This window comes from Mustelus asterias, chromosome 8, assembly GCF_964213995.1.
Source record: "Mustelus asterias chromosome 8, sMusAst1.hap1.1, whole genome shotgun sequence".
NCBI lineage: Eukaryota > Metazoa > Chordata > Chondrichthyes > Carcharhiniformes > Triakidae > Mustelus > Mustelus asterias.
The window spans coordinates 38,814,487-38,835,503 of NC_135808.1; the positions used below are offsets into that span (position 1 = coordinate 38,814,487).

Sequence of the window (21,017 nt, forward strand, 5' to 3'; positions counted from 1 at the left end):
ATTCCTTCCAACTCCCTCTCCTCCTTTGCTGATAGGCTCATTCTTCAGTTAGAGGCAGTTCCACAGCCAATTCCAGTCCGTCAGTTATACAATAATCATTTTGAAATTTCTCCCTTTGTTTCCCCAAATTATTTCAAGAAAACACTATGGCAAGAAGTGCCAGAAGCCAAGGAAAATATTGCTTCAGTGTAGCTGATTGAAGGGTTCTGATTTATCCTGGGAAATTAGATACACTGCACTCACTCAGACTGCACCTCCCAAATTCAGCTATCAGACACAGCACTGGGCAAAACTATCAAATCCAAACCCAGGCTTTTGGGAAAGGCCGAGGCCTTCAGGTAAAATCTTTAAAGAAGTCATTAAAAGACATTTCAATAAATGTGTCTCTGTCCCTCCCAGATAATTACACCTCACCTTCTCATATTCAGCAATGACCCATCAACAAAACTCAGCCTGTAAATCAGAAGGGAAATGCTTCCAATAAACACACTCAATATCCAACACACAGCTCCAATCAAACAGCTCAGCGCTCTGATTGACGGCTCCTGCAGCCAATCAGGGACAGAATGCATAATAAACCCACCCATAATACCCATGCCAATCACTCCACCCAGTTCTGCGCAGCCGCTTTCGAGACAGACTCTCACCCGGTCGGAACTACATTCCATGCCGCATGTACCCCCGGAGCCTGCGCAGTGAGGAGCGGCAGTATGGAATCAGGCGAACCAGCCCGCGATGCCTGACGGGAGTTGTAATTCTGTCGCGCGCAGCGGCGGTTGGCGCCCAGCGTTCGGGAGTTGGAATGTGAGGAAGCGCGAGCCCCGAGCGGCTGAATCGAATTGAAAAGCAGAGATTGACCCTTGGTAGGAACCAGAGCGATGGCGGTGGGAAGATTCACCATTGCAGGAGATTCTCTGTATACAACTAAGGAGGAAAAAGTCACACAAGTCACCGCAGTCCCACTGACTGGACAACAGGGAAGAGTTGCAGGACATTTAAAGATGATTTGAGGAAAAACGTTTCCACCCAGAGAGTGGTGCGAATCAAACTCACTGCCTGAAAGGGTGGTGGAGACAGGAACCTCACATTTATATGATCACTTGAAAGGCCAGAGCGAGGGACTAAGTGGTGGAAAATGGGTTTAAATAGATCGGTACTTGATAGCTGGCACAGATATGAGTTTTAAAGTTTATTTATTGTCACAAGTAGACTTACATTAACACTACAATGAAGTTACTGTGAAAATCCCCGAGTCGCCACGCTGCAGCGGCTGTTCGGGTACATGAGGGAGAATTTAACATGACCAATGCACCTAACCAGCACAATCTTTTGGACTGTGGGAGGAAACTGGAGTACCTGGAGGAAACCCACGCAGACACAGGAAGAACGTGCAAACTCCACACAAGCCAGGACCCTGCCGCTGTTTGGCAGCAGTGTTAACCACTGTGCCACCGTGCTGCCAAATGATGGATCGAAGTAAGGAGACAGGTAGTGAAGGAGTTGGATTTATAATAATTACATTGCATAATATCCACACTAATGTTCAGGCAGTCTGACTATCCTGTGGGGAATTCAGTGTGGAAATGTCCCTTACCTGAGTTTTCTGTGGCAGCTTTTGTGATTTGTTTGGCTTTTCTGGAAGACCAGAGGATTCACACAGGGAAAAAATTCTATAGTTTCCATGTTGTGTCAAGGCTTTCACTGATGAATTCAATCTCCTGAAGAACCAACAGATTCACACTGGGGAGAAACCATTCAGGTGTGAGTTCTGTGACAAAGCTTTCACACAGTGAGTGTATCTCCTAATCCATTATCACACTCACACAGGGGGTGTGCATTCTCTAATAAAATCTTCACACAGTTGTTGGACCACCTGGAATATCAGTGAACCCACATGGGAAACAAACCCAGAGTGACTTGTGCCAGGATTGTTTAACATCCTCCTCCTCTCTTGCCAAATACCGACATCTCCACACACATTTGGAGCCGGTTCACCTGCTTGCCCCTGTGCTGGCAAAGTGAGCCAGCTCTGAGGAGTGAGTATGGGGTAGAACTGGACCCTGTTTAAGTTGATTTTCAAATACTTTGTTATTTTGGTTAGTTCAAAGCTTGGTGTAAGCTGAATATCATATTGTTGTTTGAAGTTTTATCAATCCTCAGTGTAGATTTATAACTTACCATAAATTCAGTTTTTAATTGACCCGCCTACCTGATTTGTCAGCATATTGTGTTCCTATTCACTGAAACACTCAGGAACCAATAATAAGAGTCCTGTACACAATATATTGGGCAATGTCACTGTGGGCTGGTGTACTTCCTCCATCAATGGCTTTATAAATTCCAGTTCACAGGAAGCAGAATGTTTCCCTAAGAAAGAAAGATTTGCATTTTATATCAAGTTTCATGAAATGGGGATGTTGAAAGTACAATGAAGTGTTTTTGAAGTGTACTCACTGGCAAGCTGGCAGTAAGTAGTTCCCAACTGGTATGGAAAAATGATTCAAAATGATTAAAAATGTATGCAATTAAACTAGAACAAATCATTTCATCAGCTCTGTCGGCATCACCAAGACCCAATAAACTTCAGGCCTCCCGTGCATCTGCCAACTGGGAAAGAGCCATATATGTGCAGTTTAGATTTTCTACATTGATCAGGCCCATATGCTTGGACTTGGAGCTGAAGGCAAAGGACCCATGCACCCACACAAACAGCAAAAACTCAAAAAGTGCGTAAAAGTCCGAGGAGAAGTGAGAGAGGCAGAGAGGAAAAAGTGGCGTATGCTGTTTTGAAAAGCACAATATTGAAACCATGCCAATCACTTGTATCTATAGTTATGTTTAGCTAACCGAGATAGGAGATTAACATGAGGCTGAGACTTCTGTCCTGCACTTCAGCTTTATGCTCTTCATTATGTTTTTGTCTTACATTTCATTTTTCTACTTGAGGTAATGGTACCCAAAATATTAATACAAAAGCAAAATACTGCAGATGCTGGAAATCTGACAATAAGAGGAAAATATGCTGGAAAATCTCAGATTATCAGGCAGTATCTGTGGAGAGAAACAGTTCACATTCATGCTGATGACCATTTCAAATTATTAAATCTTGTATGAACTGGATAAATTATTTGTAAACTGTGTTTTTCAGGAAATCAAGGTTCCCTTTATACAGTTTACATTTATAGTGTATTTACATTTTTCTAAGTCAATGGCACAGGTTTTGTGATAGCTATCAGCGCTCAGCATTATTATCATGGAAATCAGATTTTTGGTATCCACCCATGCACATTAAAACATGGAAACCCACATTTCCTGATTCTCTCTGGGTTTTCGGCCCACGTCGTTGTTTTTTCTGGTGGCAGTTGCGGGCTGAAAATCACTCCAGAAAAATCATTTGCTAGAGGGCAGTTCAGAGGAAATAGGAGAGGGGCCTTAAAACTTTTTAATAGCATATAGCTGTGCCATGACATATTAAAGATTAGGAACCACTGAATTAGTACACAGCAAGCTCTGAATAGCACTGTGGTAATGACCAGATCATCTATTTTTGTGATGTTGATTGTGGATCTATATCAATGATAAGTTCAGTGATAACTCCCCTGCTCCTCGACAACATAGTGTCATGGAATTTTTTACATTCACTGGAGATTAACTGATCTGAAAGATGGTACTTCTGACAGTGCAGCACTCCCTCATTACTACACTAGAGTATCAGTTTTAGTGTTCAAGACTCTGAAGTGAGACTGGAATCCACAACATTCTGACTCAGAGACGAGAGTATTAACTAAGCCATGGATGAGAATAACATATAATATTTCTGTTGTATTAGATTCAGTTTCTAAGGGATTAAGTCTCATGGCTGTGTACAGAATGCTTCCCCCCTGTAAACTGGCAACTTGAAAGTTTGATTTGAGATAAGTGATAACTAGTTCGAGCTGCAAGTGACAGTGTTGTCTTTGTATCTGGGTTCCTGTTTTTTGTTTTATCAATGCAAATTTCTGAAGCCAAGTGATAGGATACTCCTTTGCTGAGTTTGTGATTAGTCTGTAGAGGGGACACTCCTTGGTAATGTGTGGCATTGGTTGTGTCTCTCCACAAGTACATATAAGGGGTTTTACTGAGTCCCCAGCAATGGAAGTTGTCTGCACAGGGTTTGGCCTGTCCTGAACCTGTTTAGCAAGGAGCACCCTCAACACAGTAGTTCAAAGTCTTTCAACAGATGGGGTTAGTCACAAGGAATTTGTTAGTGACCTTCTGTGTTTCCCATTCCTTGATCTAAAGGATGTCCACTGGAAAATCTTGCCAGGAAGGTTGCTCCATATGGGGCACTGAGATGGAAGGCGGGCAGTAGTTGGGTTGAACAGGTCACTATGAAGTGGGTAAACGGAGGGTTTCAAACAGCTTGTGGGTTGTGGTCAGTCGGGGATGTGAGGGGGAGTGATGTTTGTGAGGATAGGAAGTCAGGGGAGAGGAATTGAGCGGAGGGTTCTGGTTATGATGCACATTGTTGTTATTCAGTTGAGTCACAGCAAGGTGTGTGCGCAATGTCCTTTACCAGGTGTTCACTAGTCTGCTGTGGAGTCTGATCGGGCGAGTGCTGAGGTCCCGAGTGTTGTGGCAGCAGCTCCCCACATAGATCCAGCAAGTTTGGTCAGTAGATTGTTTCTGGTTTTGATCTTTGCTGCAGTTTTTAAAAAAAATATTTGCTTGATCATCGGATGTAGGCACCGTCGGCGAGACCAGCATTTATTGCCCATCCCTAAATGCCCTTGAGAAGGTGGTGTTGATCCACCTTTTGATGCAATGCAGTCCATGAGGTGTAGGCACACCCACGGTGCTGTTAGGGAGGGAGTACCAGATTTTGACCCAGTGACAGTGAAGGAACAACAATATATTTCCAATGGTGAGTCAGGATGGTGAGTGACTTGGAGAGGAGCTTGCAGGTGGTGGTGTTCCCAACTATCTGCAGCCCTGGTTTGAGGCTCTTCAAATTACACTTAGGGTCTTTGGATGTTCAGGCACCAACAGTCAGTTGTATCCATGATTGCAGTCTACAAGCTGTGGCCAGCAATTATTTTAGCAAACTACAGGCCCACAGATAATAGTTTATTTCAATTGTGTCACGGAAACAGGAGAAATAGTTAAAATAGCTTTATCTAGTCATAATTACATTATTACCTCAATAATATTGTATGGAGTTTCTGCCTAGCTTTTTCATTTATGATAGAGTTTAAAATGGTGAACTTTTTCTCTATCCCTCTCTATAATGGTAGAGGAAGAGGAGAGGGAGAACGATAGAGGAAGAGGAGGAAAGAGAATGAGACATAAGAGGAAAAAGAGGATGAGAAAGAAAGTGGAGAGATGGATAGAGGTGGGAGAGGAGATGAGAGGAGGAGAGTAAATGACTTCATTAAATTGAATGTAACACTCAGAGAGCAGCAGCAGAGGTCACTGAAGTTTTATGGAATAGCAGCTTCCTCAAGATGCTGGGAGGTATTGATAAGTCACATGGCACTGAAGGTCACCCGAGAAGACTCACAGAGCTCACTGAACAGATCCCAGCACTGTAAATTATCACTGCCTTGGATGCTGTGGGTCTTCCTCTTCTGATCTGCTGTCAAACATCCGAGGCTATACATCCCACACTGATGTTGTCAGTTTGAAAGTCTCCGAGGATGAAGAATGCTATTCCCACACTAGAAATCTCTGTCAAGCATTTACCAGGGGAACTGAGACTGCAATAAGTGAGGTTTTATTCAGATTGCACAATGACAAGTTTAAATCCCCACCTGATCTGCTGCTCAAAGTTGCTTCTGCTTCACTGCTCAGTTTCCCAAGCTTCAGGAAACTCGTGTTTACTCCCTCCCCAGTCTACAAACTGACAGTAAACCACCCCAGTGCTTGAACACTTGTTAATATCTCCTTTTTCTGGGGGCTGTTATCTTGCTCAGTGTCAATCACCTATCCAACGGACACCGGACAAATATCCAACCTGTCAGGGTGGTTACCACCATCCCTATTCGTCACCCTGCTCGAGGTCGGCTTTTTAGTTTACGTTCTGTTGAGGGTGATATCCTGATCCTTTCTAAACAATTACTTTGATCAGGAGGCACACAGGATACAGCTAACCAGCTTAGGAATGTTAACAGGGCAGCCTGAAGTCAGTGACTTTGCTGTTTCTACAGACTGTTTAAAACTTGTTGCCTTTTTAGCGTTTTTAATTATGCTGAAGGTGAGTTTTTCTTAAAGACCTCCAATTTCTTACTCATCCAGGACCAAGCAACCCACTTGATTGCCACCCCATCCACCATCTTAAACATTCATTCCACTCACCAGTGACACACAGTGACATGTATGTGCAATACCTACAAGATACACTGCAGGAACTCACCAAGGCTGCTGACAGCAGCCACTAAACCAACAACATCTACCACCGAGAAGGACAAGGGCACTAGATGCATTGGAAAATCACCCCCTCCCTCGAAGCCACACACCATCCCGACTCACCATTCCTTTATTGTTGAAGGGTCAAAATTCTGGAACTCACACCGAAAAGTGCTGTTGATGTACCTGCGCCACATAGACTGCAGTGGTTCAGGAAGTCACCTCACCACCATCAAGGGTAATTAAGAATAAATGTGGTCCTGCACAGCGATTCCCATTTCCCATGAAAGTATTAATAAAAAATTGAGAATACAGCCCCTGCAGCAAAGTAGGAGAGGGAGTTGGAGGAAATCATGTTTCCTTTTCCTGTTTTACAGACGGATTGCACTTTACTACACCAGAGAATACGGAAAGGAGAGATACTGACCATCACCCAAAGAACTACCACATAACTGTGGGAAGACAGGTTTTTGTGAGACTTTTGTGACATCCAAGAAACTCCAGGGTCACCAGTGGATTCACACAGGGGAGGAAATCATCAGGTGTGATGTTTGTCACATGGCCAACATATCTCCTGGCTCTGGCAGTCATCAACCCAGCAGAGACAGTGAATCTGACAGAAACATTGAAACGAGAAACAGGAATAGGCCTTTCGGCCCTTTGAGCCTGCTCCGACATTTATGATGATCATGGCTGATCATCAAATTCAATATCCTGAACTTCCCCTTCCCCCCGAACACTATATCCCTTGATCCCTTTATCCCCAAGAGCTAAATCTAATTTCTTCTTGAAATTACACAATGTTTTGGCCTCGGCTACTTTCTGTGGCAGTGAATTCCACACATTCAGCAGTCTTTGGGTGAATAAATTTCCCCTTACCTCAGTTCTAAAAGGTTTACGCCTTATCCTCAAACTATGACCCCTAGTTCTGGACGCCCCCAGCATCGGGAACATTCTTTCCGTATTTACCCTGTCTAACCCTGTTAGAATTTTATAAGTTTCTATGAGATCCCTCTCGCTCTTCTAAACTCCAGTGAATATAACAAGAACAAAAAGAACAAAGAAAAGTACAACACAGGAACAGGCTCTTCGGCCCTCCAAGCCTGGGCTGATCATGATGCCCTAGCTAAAAAAACCTTCTGCCCTTACTCAGTCCATATCCCTCTATTCCCTCCCTATTCATGTACTCATCCAGATGCCTCTTAAATGTTGCTAATGAGCCTGCATCCACCACATCCTCTGGCAGCGCGATCCAGGCACCCACCACTCTCTGCGTGAAAAATGTTCCCTGCACATCTCCCTTAAACGTTCTTCCTCTCACCTTGAACCTATGCCCCCTTGTAATTGACACTTCCACCCAAGGAAAAAACCTCTGATTGTCCACCCCGTCTATGCCCCTTATAATTTTGTAGACCTCTATCAGGTCTCCCCTCAGCCTCCATCTTTCCAGTGAAAACAATCCTAGTTTATTCAACCTCTCCTCATGGCCAACACCCTCGAGATCAGGCAACATCCTGGTGAACCTTCTTTGCACTCTCTCCAAAGCTTCCACGTCCTTCTGATACTGTGGTGACCAGAACTGCACCCAACACTCCAAATGCAGCCTAACCAAGGTTTTATATAGCTACAACATGATTTCCCAACTCCTGTACTCCATGCCCTGGCTGATAAAGGGAAGCATGCCATATGCCTTCTTAATCACCTTGGCCACATGTGTTGCTACTTTTAGCGAATTGTGGACCTGCATGACCAGATCCCTTTGTATGTTAGTATTCCTAAGGGTTCTGCTATTTACAGTATAATTCATACCTAAATTTGATCCTCTAAAATGCATCAGCTTGCACTTGTCCAGATTAAATTCCATCTGCTATTTCTGTGTCCAATCTATCTATATCCCGTTGTATCCTCTGACAATCCTTGGCACTAGCAGCAACTCCGCCAATCTTCGTGACATCCGCAAACTTACTAATCAGACCACCCACATTTTCCTCCAGATCATTTACATATACGACAAACAACAGAGGTCCCAGCATTGATCCATGCAGAACACCACCAGCTACAGATCTCCATTCTGAAAAAAAACACCTCCACTGTACTCTCTGTCTTCTATAAGAAAGTAAGAAGTCTCACAACACCAGGTTAAAGTCCAACAAGTTTATTTGGTAGCAAATACCATAAGCTTTTGGAGCAATGCTCCTTCGTCAGATGGAGTCTCCATCTGACGAAGGAGCATTGCTCCGAAAGCTTATGGTATTTGCTACCAAATAAACCTGTTGGACTTTAACCTGGTGTTGTGAGACTTCTTACTGTGCTTACCCCAGTCCAACGCCGGCATCTCCACATCATTCTATAAGAAAGCCAGTTCTGTATGCATCTAACCAGCCTACCCTTAATCCCAGGTGATTTTAGTTTTTGCACCAGTCTGCCATGTGAGACCTTGTCAAACACCTTACTAAAGGCCATATAAACTACATCCGCAGCGCTTCCCTCAATAATTTGCTTTGTCACCTCTTCAAAAAACTCAAATCAAGTTGGTGAGACATGACCTTCCCCGTACAAACCATGCTGCCGAACCATCTTAGTCTCTCCTCACATGACAAACCTGCTATCCCAGGAATCAGCCTGGTAAACCTTCACCGTATTCCCTTTATAGCAAGGACATCCTTCCTCAGATAAGGACACCAAACTGCACACAATACTCCAGGTGTGGCCTCACCAATGCCCTATTCAATTGCAGCAAAACATCCCTACTCCTTTACTCAAATCCTCTCACTATGAAGGCCAACATACCATTTGTCTTCTTTACTCACAGACAAGCCTCTTGCTCAGACAAATAAACTACACAATGAGGTACATCTCTTCAAATGTTACCAGAAGTTGTGATGAAAGGATGACCTGAAACTATCAAGGCCACACCTGTTGCTGTAAGAGAGTATTGGGCAGACAGAGATTAAGTGATCGCCCAAGAAGGCATTTGTACAAAGACACTAGGGTCATTATTCCTAAAGAGATGAGGAAAGAGATGCTGAAGCACATCCACACAAACCATCAAGGAATGATGTCTCGTCCTAGGAAGGAGAGAGATGTGCTTTACTGGTCAAACATAAGCGATGAGATTAGGGACCACATCTGACAGTGCAGTGCTTGAAACGAACATCAAGCAAAGCAAGATACAGTGCTGCTCATGACTCTTGGCATCCCAGACAGACCATGGATGAAGCTTGGAGTAGACTTCCTCACTCTCGCTAGAACTGATGATCTCATCACAGTTGACTACTATTCAGACTACTGGCAGTTAGACTAGCTGACATCAACAGCTATCAGTGAGATCTTAGAATGCCTGAAAACACACTTCAGTCATCATAGTATACCTGACATTGTGATGAGGGACAATGGCCCTCAATTCACAAGTGAAGAATTCATTTAAAGAATGATTTGGAAATTCAGCATTACACATCATCCCCACAGTTTCTCTAGTCAAGTGGAAAGGCTGAGGCAGCAGAAAAATTGCCAAAGGGTTCATCAAATAATCAGCCTGGTCCAGCATAGATGTGTGAAAGGCAATGCAAGAGTGGAGAAACACATTTACTGAAGGCATGGGAAGTTTTCCAGTCCAGTGACAAGAGTCACACTGCACCCAGTCTATCTTCCAACAGCTGAGAAACAACTGAGGCCAAAATGTTAACAGAAGTGAATGACAAGATCAGAGTGAAAAGACAGAAAGACAAATTTACTTTGATAAATCTCCCAAATTTTTTTGCCAGAGCTGAGAATTAGCGAGGCAGTCATGGTGAAAACATTCACCAAACTCAATGATATTCAGCTCAAATGAATGGCCAGATCTATCGTCACAACTTCGCAGAGTGTTAGGAAGTTAAGAGATATTTAGTCAGCATTTCTGTTTGGAACCACTCCCCCCAAACGTCCATCCAATTTCCATTGACGTTGTTTATCGTCTCCATTTCCTTATAGGCAGCGTGTTCCAGGTCATTACCAGCTGCATCAAAATATCCTTCCTCACATCCCCCCCCCCCCCCCCGCACCTCTGTTTCCAAAACCTGAAATTTGTGCCCCCCTTATCCTTATCTCATCAGCTAATGGGAACAGTTTTACTTTGTCCACCTTATCTAAACCTGTCAGAATCTTGTCCACCTCTATCAAATCTCTCCTCAACCTCCTTTGCTACAAGGAGAACAACCCCAGCCTGACATCGACAATGAAGAACAAACTAACAAAATATGCTAACACCTGAAGTCATATGAGGTCTTTAATTTCTGTTTTCAAGATATTGTGAATATATTGTCCAGGACAGTAAGGGAATTGGAATAACTCACCTTAAGTAAGGGGATAGAGTGAACGTTCAAAGACTATTTCCTCGGGTGGATGGAGCTATTACAAGGGGGCATAACTATAGGGTTCATGGTGGGAGATATAGGAAGGATATCAGAGGTAGGTTCTTTACGCAGAGAGTGGTTGGGGTGTGGAATGGACTGCCTGCAGTGATAGTGGAGTCAGACACTTTAGGAACATTTAAGCGGTTATTGGATAGGCACATGGAGCACACCAGGATGATAGGGAGTGGGATAGCTTGATCTTGGTTTCAGATAAAGCTCGGCACAACATCGTGGGCCGAAGGGCCTGTTCTGTGCTGTACTGTTCTATGTTCTATAACTGCAGACATCTATGTACATCCGGAGAAGCTGCTCCTTCACAGAAGACAGCTGATGAGACAGGAGAGAACAGCACAGGGGGACAGGGGTAGAAGTACAGGAGGGTGGGAGTAATTTACTCTCCTCTTTCTCCCCAGTTTCTATCTCTCCTTGCTATCATCTCTTTCCCACCTCTCCATTCTCCTCATTCTTGTGTTTGGCCCTCCCATCCCTTCATTTTTCTTTTCTTCCACTGTCCATTCCATTCACTTCTTCCTTTCTGCTACCCCTCTCTCCTCCTGCCTCTCATCTTTTTTTCCTCTCTTCTATTTGTCACTACTCTTCCTCCCATCTCTCTCTCTCCATTTTCCCTCCTCCAGTGTTATAAAGATGAGATAGAGAGAAAATTCACAATTTTAAACTACCATACATGAAAATAACAAAGCAGGAACTCCAGATAATATTGAGGTAATATTATTTAAGTGTTTCTGTGACACAACTGAAACAAACTAGTATCTGTGGGCCTGTAGTTTGCTGAATAATTGCTGGCCGCAGCATGTAGACTGGAGTCATGGATATTACCCACTGTTGATGCCTGAACACCCAAAACCCTGAGTGTAATTTGAAGAGCCTCAAATAGGCGCAATCACTCTTCATTATTTCCATCTGGGGCTGTGGTCATTTATGTATTTGGTATCATCTTCCTAGGTGATGTTTAATAAACCAGTGTTAAAGATCACAAAAATTCAGTTCACTTTTGATGTAACTTAAATTTAAAATTCCTGATAAGTCAAATTCAGCCAGATTATGCTGATTAAAACAACAAGGAAATTTACTGAAGAGAGTTTTTTTAAAGTTGTGACCAATTGAAATAGTTTTATCTTAGGATTCTGATCTGATTGGTTTTATGATCATGCTGTGTGTGAACATGGAGAATTTCTGCACTCATTTTCCAATATTCCAACTGCTTCAATAAATAGTGATGTTGGGAGTGGGTGGGATGTTTGTACAGGGAGCCCAGAACCTCCAAAATTCTAAACATGGCATTGACAACAACATTGATCCACGTTCCTGGAATAATCCATCTGGAGTTGGACATTAAAGATCCCATGACACAACATTGTAGAAGAGTGAGGGAGTTATTTCCAATGGCCTCATCAATATGGATCCCACGATCAATATCAAAAGAACAGATTTATTCAGTCAATATCACATTGCTGTATGTGGGACCTTGTTATTGTTGCAAACATCTAGATTGTAGTTCATGGGTTTTAGAAAATAACTTTTGTTTTAGGAATTAAACTTTTAATTGTCTATAAATGGGACCATATCTTTGAGAAACTTTTAATAATTCTGATATAAATGCAATTCAAACAAACTTGAAGTTCATTAATGTAAAAAGCAAACCTATGTTTATCTTACAGGGTGAAAGGTAGCAGTGTATAAATAATAGGTCAACTTTAGGTTTGTAATGGGGCCAAAAGATCTTTCCTGCAATAAATTATTTAAATGAGGTCTGCAGTTTCCAGATAAAAGAAGCTGAAAGCAGCCATATGAACATTGGGAGTTTCTCCATGCACCTAGTGAGTCTGGAGAGAGGACAATCACATGCATTAGCAGTGTTAATTATGCATATGAGTTATGGAATCAAAGAGTTGGGTAAAAGGGTATTTTGTTTAATTTAGCTGGGTGTTTGCCCGCAGAAGGCAGTTGCAGTTTTGCGTTGGTGTAGGTGGTACCTCATTGGATTGAGGGAGCCAAAGGGAAATGATTGTTCATCAGGCCTGGACTTGCAAGTAGAGAAAATACTAACTTTATCATTCACCTTGTGGAACGTGAGCCTGGCTCAAGCACAAGTTAGGATTTTGTGAAAGAAAAGCAGCTAGAAAATTTGTCTAGTTTGAACTTAGTCAAGTAGAAAATATCCACAGTGATCCTCACAGAATTTTGTGCCATAAAAGAATCAGTAGATTTAGATTGAAAGCTCGCAAATGCAGTTGAGTTTCTGCCGAAAACTTAAACACGGAGCTGAGCATTCGCAGCTCTGAGCCATCAAAGAAAAGTTGCAGGGTCGCTCAGTCAACAAGCTATTGGAAAGAAATCAACTGAAAAACTGAGGAGAATTAATGTAGTGTGCCTTTGGCTAGATCCCAAAAGAAGTGGAGTAAGAAGTAGAACTGAGCTCATAGCATAAGTAATGATAAACTACAATGTTGTTTGTTTAATTATTTTATGTACAATAAAGTTTGTTTTTGATTAAAAATGTGAAATCTGTTGATTAATCAGGGGGCATTCACATTTCTCTTCAACTGTTAATGGTCCCTAACAGGATCATCACACTGTGCACTGATTGGCTGCCATGTTTCTTATATTACAACATAAACTACACCTAAAGCATTTCATTGGTTGTAAGCTGCTTTCTGATGTCTTGTGTTCATGAAAGTTAACATATAAATTCAAATACTTGTTAGGGAAGTATTATACTTCCTGTGAACTGTAAATTATAATCCATTGATGGGAGGAAGTATAGCAGCCCATAGGGATATTGATCAATATATTGTGTACAGGACTCTTACTGTAGGCTCCTGAATGTTTCAGTGAACAGGAACATATTATGCTGACAAATCAGGTAATTTGGGTTAAAATCATGAATTTATTGTGAGTTATAAATCTATACAGGAGATTGATAAAATAGCAGACAAACAACAATATTCAGCTTACATCAAACTTTCTATCAACCAAAATAACAAAGCATTTGAAGATGTCTCAAGATCTTTCCAAAAATATGAAGTAATCTTTGAAGAGTAAGGTGAACAAATCAAACTTTTATTATATCAAGTAATGAAGGAACTCAGGTCTGTAGAGACTCACCCCCCACTCCCTCACCATACTCAGGATAGTTGTCCTCCCAGACAGGAGAGTACAAACATTACCCATGGTGTTAGTCAAACACCATCACCTGAAGAGGATCTGTCTATAATTCACATCACCAACTAAAGCAGGGTGTGATTCTACCCCACACTCACTCCTGACAGTTGGCTCACTTTATTAACACACATTCACATCAGGGAAACTCTCAGAATACTGCAGAAAGTGTATTTAAAATCCCTGTGCTTTAGTTTGGCTCCCAATTCCAATGGTCAGAAATGACACCAAACTTTAGCACACAGAATGGAGCTCATTTCCCTCATAGAAACCCACCAGTGGTTACAGAGATCCAGTGGTCACATGTCTCCATGGACCAATTAGTTTCCATTCCTGGAAGACACTCTTCCCCCAAGTGAGTTGGTCAGCGCTTTCTAATTCCCAACTCTGTGCCCACTGACCCTCCATTCACCACAATGCACCTGTAGCTGTCAATCTGGTTTACCTATTCCCTCATATCCACCTTTTACACCCTTATTCCCAAAATCTTTTAGTCTCTTTATTCCTGGTCGATCTTCCAGTTTCTAAGTTCCGGGGTGGGGGGGGGGAGATTTGACCACATCTAGTGCACAACTGGTGAGCCATCCATCGCCATCTCTGACTGGACCACATCAAGCACTAGTGGTCCTGCTTTCCTCTGTCAAAACTACTAATTACTCCAGGACCATCCTGAAGAAAAAAGATAACCCACAAATTCCCCCACTCATGCCCAATAAAGGGATGTAATATTCAGACTTTTAAGATAGAAGCTTATTTAATTTAGACACTTTGGAACTGACTTATCCTTTATAAAGTGGGCAATGTGCTCCAGAGATGATCCATGAAGGTCAGGTTACCTGACCTTCAAGAATTGATTCACTGTCAAACAGAAAAGAAAACTATATTACAGATTTAAACAGAAAGCAGGTGTACTCACCTAACTGGAGAAGTGACATCCGTGCTGCTTGTAAAGAAGTGCAGTCTAGATAAATGTTTCTTTTGTGAATTAGAACTAAATTAATTTAATGCATTCAGTGAACCATGCAAGGCTGAATTGTCACGAAGATGGGTGGAGTTTCAGAAGGTTCATATCCACCTTTCAACGTGCAATGTGCTGTATCTGAACACAGTTTGCTTGAATTGACATTTGCCTCATGTTAATTCCGAATAATCATAGAGTTTTACGGCACAAAAAGAGGCCTTTCAGCCCATTGTCTTTGCACCATCCATGAAGTATCTATTTATCTAATCCCATTTTCCAGCACTTGGACCATAGCCTTGTCTGCTATGGCATTTCAAGTGCTTATCTAAATGATTCTTAAATGCTATGAGGGTTCCTGCCTCTACCACCCTTTCAGGCAGTGAGTCCCAATTGATTATAAGCTTCCATGTTAGATTCTAAGATACATTGTAAATTGCTTTATTGTTCTGACTTTGTAAAGCTTACTTCCTTGAGTATATTTGCGTAAGAGAGAGAGTGTGTGTGTGTGTGTGAGAGAGAGAGAGAGCGAAATGGAGAGTTGTTGCCATAGCTCAAGCTTGTGGGGTGAGCGCTTAAGTAAAAAAAGAATCACCTGTCTTTGTTTAAACCCACAAAAAGCCTGCTACTGACTTTTCAAACTGTATACACAATGAGGGGTCAAAACACACACCCACATCTTCCTCACAGAAAATGGCTGATTACGTTCAGTTGGAAAGGAACAGGGATTTCAGCAGTTCCCTCTCCCCCTGAATGTAATATCCAAAAAAAAACAACTGTGTCCATGTGGAAGTAATAATCCAGCTGTACAGAGCTCTGTTTAGACGCTATCTGAAGAACTGTGTGCAGTTCTGGGCACTGCACCTTAGAAAGGATATATTGGCCTTGGAGGGAGTGCAGCGTAGATTCACTGGAATGTTTCTGGGACTAAAAGGGTTAAATGAGGAAAGATTGCATAGATTGAGCTTGCATTCCCTTGAATGTAGAAAATGAAGGGGTAACTTAATTGAGGTTTTTAACATGATTAAACAAGTTGATAGAGTAGTTAGAGAGAAACTATTCCTCTGGTGGAGAATCCAGAACAAGAGGGCAGAGCATTAAAATTAGAGCTAGGGTGTTCAGGGGTGATGTCAGCAAACATTTCTTCACAAACAGGGGATGGGAAATCTGGAACTCTCTCCACAAAAATCTGTTGACGTTGGGGGTCAATTGAAAATTTCAAAACTGATATTGATAGGTTTATTATTGGACAAGGGGATTAAGGGTTACAGAGCCAAGGCAGGTAGATAGAGTTCAGATACAGATCAGTCATGACCTAATTGAATGATGTCACAGGCTCAAGAGATGACTCCAGTACCTACATTCCTTAAATTCCTCTCGATTTCCCTCTCCACTCTCATCACCAACAACAATTGGTCAGTGTCATCCCCTTCAACCTCCAACTGAGCTTCTGACCCCAGACCCTCTCCATCACAATGATCACCTTCTGTAACTCTGCCCATTTCCAACACCCCCACCCACCCTGCATTAGTCCATCTGCTTTGAAATCCTCATCCATGCTGACGGTGTGAAGTCTTTGTCAGGCACCTCACTGTGAAACATCTTTTCCTCAGTGTGGATATCTCAGTGTTTCATGAGTGTTGCTGACTGTGTAAGGCTCAGTCACACACCTCACTTGTATTCCCCGCTGTGTGAATGCGACGATGATCCAACATGCCCCATAATTGTTCAAACTCCTTATTACACACCTCACATGTGAATGTTTTCTTCTCCCCTGTGTGAATGCGTCGGTGACTCACCAGGCCTGGCAACTGTGCAAAGCCCTTATTACACACCTCACACTTGAACGGCTTCTCCCCAGTGTGAAGGCGTTGGTGTTCTCGGAGGTTTGATTGCCGCGAGAATGATTTCTTACACACTTCACAAGTGAATGGTTTCTCCCCAGTGTGAGTGCGTTGGTGAACACGAAAGTGAGATGAGCGAGAGAATGATTTATCACACACTTCACAGGTGAATGGTTTCTCCCCAGTGTGAATACGTCGGTGTTGTGCGAGCGCTGATGACTGTGTGAAGGCTCGGTCACACAACTCACACCTGAAAGGATTCTCCCCTGTATGAACGCTCTGGTGTATCAGGAACCTCGTAGACGTTGGGAAAGCTTTATCACAAAACTCACACTTAAAAGGTTTCTCCCCTGTGTGGATTGTCTGATGGACCTGGAGGTTCGATAACTGTGTGAATGCTTTCTCACACACGTCACAGCGGAACAGCTTCTCCCCTGTGTGAATGCGTTTGTGTCTGTGGAGATGCGATGACTGTGAGAACGATTTGTTGCAAACCTCACAAGTAAATGGTTTCTCTCCAGTATGAGTGCGTTCGTGGATACGAAAGTGGGATGAGCACGAGAATGTTTTGTCACACAACTCACACTTCAACAGTTTCTCTTCCATGTGGCTGTCTGTGTGTTACAGGTGATACAATTGAGTCTGTTTAGCCCACCTCACACATGAACAGCCTCTCACCTGTAAGAATGAGTCAGTGGTTCATGAGGCTCAATGAAGGATTGAAATTCTCACCACACTTCTTCCCAGCCTCACCCTGACCGATCCTTTGGAAACGTTGGTTCTGACGTAATGTCCCACACCACTGACCAGTTTCAGATCTGATGATATGTCAAAGCTCCCCTGACCTAACCAATTTCTAGATGATGGTTTCACCGTCCAACCTTCAGCAATGCTGTGAAGGGACTGAATATCTTCCCGCAGTTGTTTCTTTGTGGAAGGTCAGGGTCAATCTGTGGTGTCTATCCTCTCGTGTAGTACGGTGCAATCCTTCTGTAAAACAGGAAAAGGAAACATGATTTCCTCCAACTCCCTCTCCTCCTTTGCTGAAGGGGCTGACTCCTCAATTAGAGACTGTTCCACAGTGAATTCCAGTCCATTCTTCTTCTGTGTGGGGAATCAGATACAAGCCCTTTCTTTTTCCTCACTTGACTCTCACACACCCTCTGTTTCCAGCAGGGACACTGGGCAGTGACTGGGAGCAGACAATGTGGCTACTTTATTTCCTCTGCCCGGACCCCATCTTCCCAGGCACTCTGAGGGCAATGGAAAAGACAGTTAGGCAGAGTGTAAAACGGGCTATCAATTCACTATGATGTTATGTTACTGAATCGTATCGATCTGGAAACATTCTAGACTTCTACCTCCCCATCCCTTGGAATATCCCATCCCACTGGTAGGTGGAAAGTCCTCAATGTTGACTTCATGGAGTCTCATGGCTTCGAGTCAAACAAGTTCAAGGAAAACTACACTCCCCTCCCAACTGATGAATGAGTACTTCACCATGTTAATCATCACTGGAGAAGGAGGCTCAGGGCAGATCCCAAAACTGGGTATCCACGACATGCAGTGAGCCATCAGCAGCAGCAAGATTGTATTCACCACAATCTCACAGTCCAGCGCAGCCCTCATTCCATGACTATCATCAAACCAGTAGAGACATGTCAGGAGCAGCATTGGGTAAACTTCGGAGTCCTGGTTTGAACCGAGTGAAGGTTATTATTGAATCTGCATCCACTGCCCTATCAGACAGTGCATTCCAAATCCTAACCACATGTTGTTTAAGAACATTTTTCATCAGCTCATCTCTGATTCTTTTCAAATCATCTTTAATCTGAAACCTCTATTGTTTAAGCACACAGTCTGTCAGGAATAAAACTCTAGAAATAACCCACTGTTCCAAGGAAAGCTGAGTGTAAGTTTTAGTGAGGATTTTGAGCTTGTTTTCAAATCCCTCCATGGCCTCTCCCTTCTCTATCTCTGAAAGGAGGAATCATAGAATCCCTACAGTGCAGAAGGAGGCCACTCAGGCCAACATGCCTGCACCGACACAATCCCACCCAGGCTCCATTCCTGCAACTCCACATATTTACCCCACTAATCCCTCTACACTAAGGGGCAATTTAGCATGGCCAATCTACTTAACCTGCATGTCTTTGGAGTGTGGGAGGAAACTGGAACGCGGGAGGAAACTGGACCACCCAGAGGAAACCCGCGCAGACATAGGGAGAACATGCAAACTCCACGTAGACAGTCACCCAAGTGCAGAATTGAACCTGGCATTGTGAGGCAGCAGTGCTAACCACTTTGATGGTATCAGGCAGGAACTTTCAACAATTAATTGGTAGAGTCTGTGGGAAGGCAAAGGGACATTTGGTAAGTGGGAGGCTTTCAAAAGTGTGTTAACCAGGGTTCAGGGTAAACACATTCCTCTTAGTGTGAAGGACAAGACTGGTAGAAGTAGGGAACCCTGGATGACTCGGCATATTGAGGCCCTGGTCAAGAAGAAGAAGGAGGCACATGACATGCATAGGCAGCTGGGATCAAGTGGATCCCTTGAAGAGTAGAGAGGGTGTAGGAGTAGAGTTAAGAGAGAAATCAGGAGGGCAAAAAGGAGACATGAGATTGTTTTGGCAGATAAGGCAAAGGAGAATCCAAAGAGTTTCTACAAATACATAAAGGGCAAAAGAGCAACTAGGGAAAGAGTAAACCTCTTAAGGATCAACAAGGTCATCTATGTGGGATCCACAAGAGATGGGTGAGATCTTAATTAAAATGAGTATTTCTCATCAGTATTCATTGTTGCGAAAAGCATAGATTTTGGGGAACTTGGGGAAATAAATAGTGATGTCTTGAGGATTGTACATATAACAGAGGAGGTGGTGCTGGAATTCTTAAAGCGCATCAAGACAGATAAATCCCCGGGACCTGATGAAGTGTATCCCAGGACACTCAGAGGCTAGGGAAGAAATTGCAGGTCCCCTAGCAGAGATATTTGAATCATCGGTAGTCACAGGTGAGGTGCCTGAAGATTGGAGGATGGCAAATGTTGTGCCTTTGTTTAAGAAGGTCTGCAGGGAAAAGCCTGGGAACTACAGGCCGGTGAGCCTCACATCTGTGGTGGGTAAGTTGTTAGAAGGCATTTTGAGAGACAGGATCTACAGGCATTTAGAGGCGCAAGGACTGATTAGGGACAGTCAGCATGACTTTGTGAGTGGAAAATCATGTCTCACAAATTTGATTGAGATTTTTGAAGGGGTAACCAAGAAGTTAGATGAGGGCGGTGCAGTTGATGTTGTCTACCTGGACTTTAGCAGGGCCTTTGACAAGGTACCACATGGTAGGTTGTTGCACAAGATTAAATCTCATGGGATCCAGGGTGAGGTAGCCAAATGGATACAAAATTGGCTTGATGACAGAAGCCAGAGGGTGGTTGTAGAGGGTTGTTTTTCAAACTGAGGCCTGTGACCAGCGGTGTGCCTCAGGGATCGGTGCTGGGTCCACTGTTATTTGTCATTTATATTAATGATTTTGATGAGCATTTAGGAGGCATGGTTAGTAAGTTTGCAGATGACACCAAGATTGGTGGCATAGTGGACAGTGAAGAAGGTTATCTAGGATTGCAATGGGATCTTGATCAATTGGCCAGTGGGCTGACGGATGGCAGATGGAGTTTAATTTAGCTAAATGCGAGGTGATGCATTTTGGTCGATCGAACCAGGGCAGGACTTACTCAGTTCATGGTAGGGCGTTGGGGAGAGTTGTAGAATAAAGAGATCTCGGGGTACAGGTTCATAGTACAGTCACAGGTGGACAGAGTGGTGAAGAAGGCATTCGGCATGCTTGGTTTCATTGGTCAGAACATTGAATACAGGAGTTGGGGCGTCTTGTTGAAGTTGTACAAGACATTGGTAAGGCCACACTTGGAATACTGTGTACAATTCTGGTCACCCTATTATAGAAAGTATATTATTAAACTGGAAAGAGTGCAGAAAAGATTTGCTAGGATGCTACCGGGACTTGGTGGTTTGAGTTATAAGCACAGTAAGAAGTTTAACAACACCGGGTTAAAGTCCAACAGGTTTATTTGGTAGCAAAAGCCACACAAGCTTTCGAAGCTCTAAGCCCCTTCTTACTGTGTTTACCCCAGTCCAACGCCGGCATCTCCACATCTTGAGTTATAAGGACAGGCTGGATAGACTGGAACTTTTTCTTTGGAGGGCAGGAGGCTTAGGGGTGATCTTATAGAGGTCTACAAAA

At 43.1% G+C, this 21,017-nt stretch overlaps 2 protein-coding genes across 3 annotated transcripts in view; one reads left to right on the forward strand and one right to left on the reverse strand.

Moving 5' to 3' along the window:
• Positions 1 to 13,936, forward strand: part of LOC144497064 (uncharacterized) — an 85,582-nt gene extending 71,646 nt beyond the window's left edge. The window contains exon 5 of the transcript XR_013498502.1: positions 13,889 to 13,936. The gene's annotated coding sequence lies outside the window, so the exon portion shown is untranslated. The remainder of the gene's footprint in view (positions 1 to 13,888) is intronic.
• Positions 1 to 21,017, reverse strand: part of LOC144497082 (uncharacterized) — a 41,469-nt gene that overhangs the window by 7,407 nt on the left and 13,045 nt on the right. The window contains exon 4 of one of the 2 annotated variants that reach the window (XM_078217837.1): positions 16,739 to 18,013. In XM_078217837.1, the coding sequence (XP_078073963.1) occupies positions 16,739 to 17,366 (628 nt within the window). In that variant the 5' untranslated portion in view covers positions 17,367 to 18,013. Of the gene's footprint in view, positions 1 to 414; positions 522 to 16,738; positions 18,014 to 21,017 lie in introns of those variants that run through there. The other variant, XM_078217835.1, reaches the window with a different exon arrangement.